Source organism: Coturnix japonica, chromosome W, assembly GCF_054131305.1.
Source record: "Coturnix japonica strain WE chromosome W, WE-NBRP24, whole genome shotgun sequence".
Classification (NCBI taxonomy): domain Eukaryota; kingdom Metazoa; phylum Chordata; class Aves; order Galliformes; family Phasianidae; genus Coturnix; species Coturnix japonica.
Window position 1 is genome coordinate 18,023,136 of NC_140701.1, and position 8,735 is coordinate 18,031,870.

Genomic DNA, 8,735 nt, shown 5'->3' on the forward strand with positions numbered 1-8,735 from the left:
GGAAGAAAACCATAGTTTTGCAAGAATGAAGAGTGATACCTAAGAGTGTACTTTTCATTTCTGGGATAAGTATTGATATTCATGTGACCTACTTCTAAAATCTGTCAGAAATCGATATTTCTGTTGGAAATGTCATTCTTTTTTAGATGAAAAGAGTTATTCTGGAAACAGTGTGTCGTATTTGCTACAAACGATAATTTTGTAGAGAAATCGATTTCCTTTGGTGATGAAAACCACCTTTATGTTTAGAAAATGCTGTTTGTAGAGATGAAAAACATTATTTATGTAAGAAAACCATATTTTTGCAAGGGTAAAGAGTGATACCTAAGAGAGACCTTTTTATTTCTGGTATAAGTATTGATATTCCTGTGAAATTTTTCTAAAATCTGTCAGAAGAAGATATATGTTACCTCGATCTGGTAACCTGGAAAGTCAAGTCCCTTTGTGAATGTGTATCGACGGCCCCGACCAAGTCACAGCTGCTTGTTACACCAATATGGTCAGCGGTAAAATGGCGTTTATTGGAATGTGAGGGTCCCTTATATAGGTATCCAGTTTCATCCTTATCTTTTTCACGTATGCATGACCTAGCAGGGGAAGGCCTATCACGTTACATCCCGAGGGTCGTACTTCGCCTAATACAACATCTCCCCTTCCCCATGCCCAATAAAATCAAGACCCGTAACACGCGACCGCTAAAACTATTCCTAACATATAAAAGTGTTAGTTTTCATATATAAATTTTGTGGTGAGTTATTTAAAAAGTGACGTAAACATGCAAAGGTATGTGGTGCAGTGTATAATAATGTTAGTGGTTCTTTAGTTAGTATTTTCAAGGCATCTTGGGCTTATGCAGCTCATTATCATGCGCTGTAAACAACCCTGAATACACTGAAACAAACAAGGTAAACAAATTCTTAAAACTAAAAGACTAAAATGATAGGAACACTGTGGTGGCATTAGCTTAACAGACCAGCATGCCAGCATGCCAGCCTCTCAATTTCTCTAAAAGCATAGACTACAACTACTCCTAGAGCTAAAATAAATGCAAAAAATTCTGGCTGTAGAACCCCACAAACGAACCTCATCCCCTTATAACAATCACACAAAGGCACACAGTCAATAATGTAACAGATGTCCTTCTCGTGAGTACTGACAGCTGTTCTTCATTCGTCCCTTTTCTTTTTCCTGTGGGGTCGTTTCACGGATGCAGCTGGCGGGCTCCCACCAACCGTACCTAGAAGGAAAGTACTCAGCTTTTCGATTAGTTTTCTGTTTCTCCCAGAACATCCTTTTGGGCGATCGCTGTATCAGGTTTTATTTTTCTCGACGGAACCCATAAAATTTTTCCCGATTCTCTGTCCTTTACTGCAGCATAACCTCTGCCCCAAACTAAAACAGACCACCCTGATTCCCAGGTACCATCATCCCGTCTTATCTTTACTGGTGGCCCCTCGTCAATGATTCTTGGTTGCCAGTGTTTCTGTATTGGGGTGTGCTTACTCTCTCCTCGTTCAAAATGATTGATTGCATAAAGTGCTCGGGCCAATACTTCTGCCTGTTGGGCTATTGGGATCCTACCTCTGTGACCCTCCCCCTCCCCAAGGACACGTATCTTATCCTTCAGGAGGCGGTTGGCCCTCTCCACAATTGCTTGTCCCTGGGAATTCCCAGGGATGCCTGTAGAGTGAGATATTCCCCACCGTTCAAGCCAATCTTGTGTAGATCGCGAGATGAAACACGAGCCATTGTCTGTTTTGATGTGTCGCGGCACCCCCAGGACCGCGATGGCAGTGGCCCAATGTTGCTGAGCAGCAGGAGAGTTAGCACGCGTGTGTTGGGTGGCAATGATGATCGTCGATGATGTGTCCACGGTGACCGCCAACCATTGCTTTGGAGCCATACGTTGTTCTAAAGTGAAGTCAGTCTGCCAGATATCTAGAGGAGAGAGCCCCCGAGGGTTAACTCCCGCCCCCAACGCAGGTGCTGAATTACAGTGCGGGCATGTTTGAACCACTTCTCGAGCTGCGGATAGAGGAATGGAACATGCTCGTGACAAAGCTCGTGCTCCAATGTGCAGAGAGGAGTGTAAGTCACGTGCCTTTTGAAGTGTAAGCACCTGTCCACCTGCTACCCGGTCAGCCACCGCATTTCCAGCTGTAAAGAACCCTGGAACCTCCGAATGACTGCGGACATGAAGAATGGCCACAGATGCAGATCGGGAGACCAGAGCCTCCTCCAGCAAGAAAGCGATCTCAGTGTTAGGCACACCCTCATTGCCCATGCGAAGCAGTAACTTAGCCACAAATGCTGAATCAGTGACCACATTACACGGAGTTTCTGGCCACAAACGTAAAGCCACTGCTACGGCCCTGGCTTCAAGCACCTGAACACTGACTGTTTTATCTGTTATCAGCTTGTGTTCCCACCTATTGGATGAATTCTGCCAAACCACCGCTCCCTGACCCGTGGCAGAAGAGGCATCTGTGAATACAGTTGGTCCCTCCATCGGGGTGTCAAGTACCCTGAGCTTTAATGAAACCTGAAGGGGCTTTGCAAGTTCAAAGATCGGCAATGAATCCGAGTAGAAGATTTTTCCACCAAAGCCTTGCAAAGCAAGTAAAATGGCATCAGGCAGAGGGTTTACATTTCTGAAGGCACTTGGCATGTATATGATATCTGGTTCTTTTCCTAACGCTCTCACAGCAGCAAGCCTAATCTTCTGAAGCAAGGAGGATAACTGTTCAAGCCAGGAGGTAAATGCTCTCACTGGCTGTACAGAGAACAGCCACCAGAGTGGACGTGGCCGGGAACCCAGAGTATGTCCAAGTATCCCCACCGCCCCATCTTGGCACTTGGTGACAGCCCCCTCCAAGGGTCGATCAGGGCTCCATCGAGCAAGGACATTGGAAGAACAAGCCTGTAGGATTTCCCGCCAGGCCAAATCCATTTCCTGTGTCCATGCTCTCTCTTCCCTGGGATCCGAACCCTTCAACTGATCATAAAATGGCTTCATGAGTCGTGGAGGTATGCCAAGGGCATTGCGCACCCACTGAATAGCCCCCACCAGCTTCTGGACGTCCCACAAGGTCCTAACGTGGGGTTTAATATCCAGGCCCTGGGGAGCTACCATTGTGGGCCCAAAACGATATCCCAGAAATTCAATCCCTGGCCCCTTCTGTATCTTTTCCAGGGAGATGGTAAAACCTGCTGTAGTGAGAGCGTCAACCACCCGCCTTTCCAAATCGTGTAATTGAACCTCACTGGGAGCTGCAAGCAACAAGTCGTCCATATAATGAGTAATTCGACAATCAGGCAGTGATGTTCGTACCGGCTCAATTATTCTTCCCACCACGAGTTGGCAGATTGTGGGAGAGCATGCCATACCTTGAGGAAGTACCTTCCAATGGAACCTCTCCGAAGGCCCTTGGTTATTGAGAGTGGGTACAGTAAAAGCAAAGGCCTCCCGATCCTTCACTGCTAAGGGGATAGAGAAGAAACAATCTTTAAGATCAATAACCACCAAAGGCCATCCCTCCGGTATGGCTGATAGCAGAGGACCACCTTGTTGCACCGGACCAAAGAGGATGAGCTGTGCATTAACCATGCGAAGGTCGTGTAACAACCGAAATGACCCTGAAGATTTTCGGATAACAAAAACAGGAGTGTTCCAAGAACTAAGAGAAGGCTCCAAATGGCCTAAAAATAGCTCTCTCGAAACCAACTTCTTGAGCGCTGTTAACTTTTCATGAGTAAGGGGCCACTGATCTACCCAAACAGGACGAGCATCCTGCTTCCAGCGCAAGGGAATGGCGTGTTTCATTGCTAATTGGTAGACAGTGGCCCTTACTATAAATTTGTCATGCGAACCCCTAAGGCATCAAGAAAGTCTCGGCCCAAAATTGTGCCTGGAACAGACCCAATCAGAGGTCCAATCAGTACAGGTTTGTCTATGGAACCGTCCCTATTAATCAGAGTGATTTCCACCCGTTCCGCTGACTCGCCAGTTGACACTGTACCCCCAACCCCAGAGATGGATTTCGCCAAACCAAGCACTGGCCAGGATGGAGGCCAGTCCTTTTCTGCTATTACCGTAACATCTGCTCCTGAGTCAAGCAAGGCTGTGATAAGGACGGAGCGAGGAACCTTTTTATAAGGCAATTGTCCCATATAAGCCATAATTATCTTGACTATAGGCCGTTGACTGAGATCCATAGTTAAGGCCACTGCGGGTGAGAGATGTGGACTCTCCCCTGCGCCAAACTCAATGGCATGTGGGGCCCAAGTACTTGACTGCGGGAGGGACCCTGGGCCTGAGGTGCCCTCCCATTCTCGTTTCCCTGCGGCATAAGAGTGTATTTTCGGCATTGACGAGCTGTGTGACCCAGCCTATTACAGGCTTGGCACTTGCTGTTAGTCTTGAGCTGCCCACCTGAAGCTTTACACTGTACCTTGAAATGGCCAGGCTGACCACATTTAAAGCAATTGCCCTTGGACTGACCATTTTGTATGGCCATGACAGAAAGCAATGCGTTTGCTAGCCCCTCATTAGACAGCGGTGTTGTCTGTTGTTTGTCCAGCACATACTTAATAATTTCACCCGGAGTCTCAAGATCGTCAGGGGCAGCTCGAATGATGTCCCTAACATTTTTGTGAGCCTTCTGCTTCAGGCAATCCTTTAAAACAGAAGCTTGTGCGTCCTTAGGTAGATCTGATCCTTCTACTGCTCGTATCAATCGATTAGCAAAATCAGAGAATGACTCTGAGGGACCCTGAGCAATCTCTGACCACGGGGCTGCAGGCTCTGCCTTTCTTATAAAGTTTCTAAAGGCAGTAGCAGCCGCCCCTGTAGTGGAAAGCAATTCCCCTGGGCGCAGGAGCCTAAGCTGTCTCTCTGGGGACCCAGCCATTTCCGCAGTTACTCCCGAAAGCCTCATTATATCAGTTCTCGGTTCCCCCTCCCTCCCATTAGCAGGGTGTTGAGCATCACGTCCAGCCTCAGCCACAATAGCTTTAAGTTGTATCATCCACTCCTCCCTCCACAAAGTAAACTGAACTGGCTCGAGAACGACTCTCATTAGACTCTCAATGTCATAGGGGAGTAGGGGACCTGGGGCAATGAGTGCCTCAAAGGCACTTAGTGTCATCAGAGATCTCAGCCCCTTTTTCTCAATCGCTTCTGCAAACCGAGTAACTGCTTTTGCTTCCAAAGGTACCCAAACCGGTCCCTCCTGTCTGACGACAATCGGGAACACTGCATGATCTCGCTCCTTGAGTCCCAACTCACGGATTGATTCCTGGATGTCAGCCCAATTAGTGGGCTTGCGTGATAACTCTTGGTCCCCCCACAACTCCTCCCTCCGTGGAGGCGAACCCGATACTGTGGGGCTGGGCAAAGCCTTCCGTTCCTCCCCCTTTTTGGAACACGATCCCTCCTCTGAGGGGGGCGGGTATGAGGGCGAGCCCACGCCTCCACGGCGCGCCGCCTCCATAAACCCTCCCCCCTCCGGACAAGAACCGCCCCCTTCGGGTGAGTGAAAGCTCTGCAAAGAGGGGTAAAGGCGGGGATATGATGGTGGCGCCTCCTCCGATGACTCAGCTTCCGCCTTCTTTTCCGGAGTTGTTGTTTCGAGCGCAGCCATGGCCATCTTGGAATCAGCCGGCGTGGCCGACGCCATCTTGGATCCGGAGTCACTGCAAGAAAGCAGATCCCCCGCACCCCCCGAGACACCGGACGTCCCGGAATCCAGACCAAAGACCCCTTTCGCTATGGCCTGGAGTTGCTTCTCCTCCCTAGCCGCTTTAAGCGCACCTAGGACCAAACCCCAGGTTTTTAATTCTTTCGCTTTATGCTCGCGGGTGGCTCTCTGGAGCAGGGCCTCAGTGAAAGAGTCCCACGGCCCCGAATCGAGCAAAACGCCAGGGGAGGGTAAAAGCCGCGCCGACTCCAAGCAAGAGGCAAGAGCGGCAATATCCTTCTTAGAAGGAGCATTCTTACCACAATAGGTTTTACAAAGTTGCAATACTACTCTAAAGACGGAATCCATTTACCCAGAGACCTGAAGTCTTCCTGGTCTTCTACGAACTATCGGCCGTAGGATAGGCGCAGCGCTGCATTCCCCTTTGCACCCCACCGAGAGTGCTTCCACGGGCTCGAACCGTGGATACCGCGTCCGTCAGCGCGGTTTTAGCCGTCGCACACTCACCTCCAGGACTTTTCCTCACACGGGGCACCAATTGTTACCTCGATCTGGTAACCTGGAAAGTCAAGCGCCTTTGTGAATGTGTATCGACGGCCCCGACCAAGTCACAGCTGCTTGTTACACCAATATGGTCAGCGGTAAAATGGCGTTTATTGGAATGTGAGGGTCCCTTATATAGGTATCCAGTTTCACCCTTATCTTTTTCACGTATGCATGACCCAGCAGGGGAAGGCCTATCACGTTACATCCCGAGGGTCGTACTTCGCCTAATACAACAGATATATCTGTTGGAAATGTCCTTATTTTGTAGAGGAGAAAAGGTATTTCTGTTAGTAACGTCCTCAATTTGTAGAAGAGAAAAGGTATTCTGGAAACAATGTGTCATATTTTGCTACAAAGCTTCATTTTGTAGAGAAAACGTCTTCTTTTGGGGATGAAAACCAGTATTTCTGGGAAAGGACGCTATTTTAAAGGGATAAAAAGCATGATTTGGGTGAGAAAACCATGTTTTTGCAAGGATGAAGAATGATTCTTAGGAGAGAACTTTTTATTTCTGGGATAGGTACTGATATTTGTGTGACATTCTTCTAAAATTGGTCAGAAATCGGTATTTCTGTTGGAAATGTCCTTTTTTTGAAGAGGGAAAGAGGTATTCCAATAACAGTGTTTCATATGTTGCTGCAAGGGACCATTTGTAGAGAAAACGATTTCTATTGGGGATGAAAACCACTTTTTTGGGTAGAAAATGCTACTTGTAATGATGAAAAGCTTTGTATAGGTAAGAAAATGAATTTTTGGCAAGATTCAAGAGTGATACCTAAGAGAGAACACATTTTTTTCTGGTATAAGTATTGATATTAGTGTGAAATACATCGGAAATTTGTCTGAAATGGATAATTCTTATGTTAATGTCATTATTTTGTAGGGGAAGACAGATATTCTGGAATCAATGAGTCATAATTTGTTACAAAGCATCCTTTTAAAGAGAATGTGTCTTCTTTTGGGGATGAAAACCAGTAATTTAGGAAGAAATTGCTATTTGTAGGGATGAAAAGCATTAGTTTGGGAAGAAAACCATAGTTTTGCAAGGATGAAGAGTGATACCTATGAGTTTACTTTTCATTTCTGGGATAAGTATCGATATTCATGTGACCTACTTCTAAAATTTGTCAGAAATCGATATTTCTGTTGGAAATGTCATTGTTTTTTAGATGAAAAGAGTTATTCTGGAAACAGTGTGTCATATTTGGCTACAAACGATAATTTTGTAGAGAAATCGATTTCTTTTGGTGATGAAAACCACCTTTATGTTTAGAAAATGCTGTTTGTAGAGATGAAAAGCATTATGTTGGTAAGAAAACCATATTTTTGCAAGGGTAAAGAGTGATACCTAAGAGAGACCTTTTTATTTCTGGTATAAGTATTGATATTCCTGTGAAATTTTTCTAAAATCTGTCAGAAAAGGATATATCTGTTGGAAATGTCCTTATTTTGTAGAGGAGAAAAGTTATTTCTGTTAGTAACGTCCTCAATTTGTAGAAGAGAAAAGGTATTCTGGAAACAATGTGTCATATTTTGCTACAAAGCTTCATTTTGTAGAGAAAACGTCTTCTTTTGGGGATGAAAACCAGTATTTCTGGGAAACAACGCTATTTTAAAGGGATAAAAACATTATTTTGGTGAGAAAAGCATGTTTTTGCAAGGATGAAAAATGATTCTTAGGAGAGAACTTTTTATTTCTGGGATAGGTACTGATATTTGTGTGACATTCTTCTAAAATTGGTCAGAAATCAATATTTCTGTTGGAAATGTCCTTTTTTTGAAGAGGGAAAGAGGTATTCCAATAACAGTGTTTCATATGCTGCTGCAAGGGACCATTTGTACAGAAAACGATTTCTATTGGGGATGAAAACCACTTTTTTGGGTAGAAAATGCTACTTGTAATGATGAAAAGCTTTGTATTGTTAAGAAAATGAATTTTTGGCAAGATTCAAGAGTGATACCTAAGAGAGAACACATTTTTTTCTGGTGTAAGTATTGATATTAGTGTGAAATACATCGGAAATTTGTCTGAAATGGATAATTCTTATGTTAATGTCATTATTTTGTAGGGGAAGACAGATATTCTGGAATCAATGAGTCATAATTTGTTACAAAGCATCATTTTAAAGAGAATGTGTCTTCTTTTGGGGATGAAAACCAGTAATTTAGGGAGAAATTGCTATTTGTAGGGATGAAAAGCATTAGTTTGGGAAGAAAACCATAGTTTTGCAAGAATGAAGAGTGATACCTAAGAGTGTACTTTTCATTTCTGGGATAAGTATCGATATTCATGTGACCTACTTCTAAAATCTGTCAGAAATGGATATTTCTGTTGGAAATGTCATTCTTTTTTAGATGAAAAGAGTTATTCTGGAAACAGTGTGTCGTATTTGGCTACCAACGATAATTTTGTAGAGAAATCGATTTCCTTTGGTGATGAAAACCACCTTTATGTTTAGAAAATGCTGTTTGTAGAGATGAAAAACATTA

The 8,735-nt window shown here is 44.8% G+C and overlaps 1 protein-coding gene across 1 annotated transcript; it reads right to left on the reverse strand.

The window, feature by feature from the left end:
* Positions 1–4,217: 4,217 nt before the first annotated feature.
* Positions 4,218–6,234, reverse strand: LOC146754572 (endogenous retrovirus group K member 8 Gag polyprotein-like). The gene has a single exon (XM_085527797.1). The coding sequence runs from the start codon at positions 6,045–6,047 to the stop codon at positions 4,218–4,220; it is 1,830 nt and encodes a 609-aa protein (XP_085383923.1). The 5' UTR covers positions 6,048–6,234.
* Between the last annotated feature and the right edge of the window lie 2,501 nt (positions 6,235–8,735).

Excerpts from the sequence above, each read along its gene's own strand:
- LOC146754572 (XM_085527797.1), bottom strand. The coding sequence starts at position 6,047 with ATGGATTCCGTCTTTAGAGTAGTATTGCAACTTTGTAAAACCTATTGT.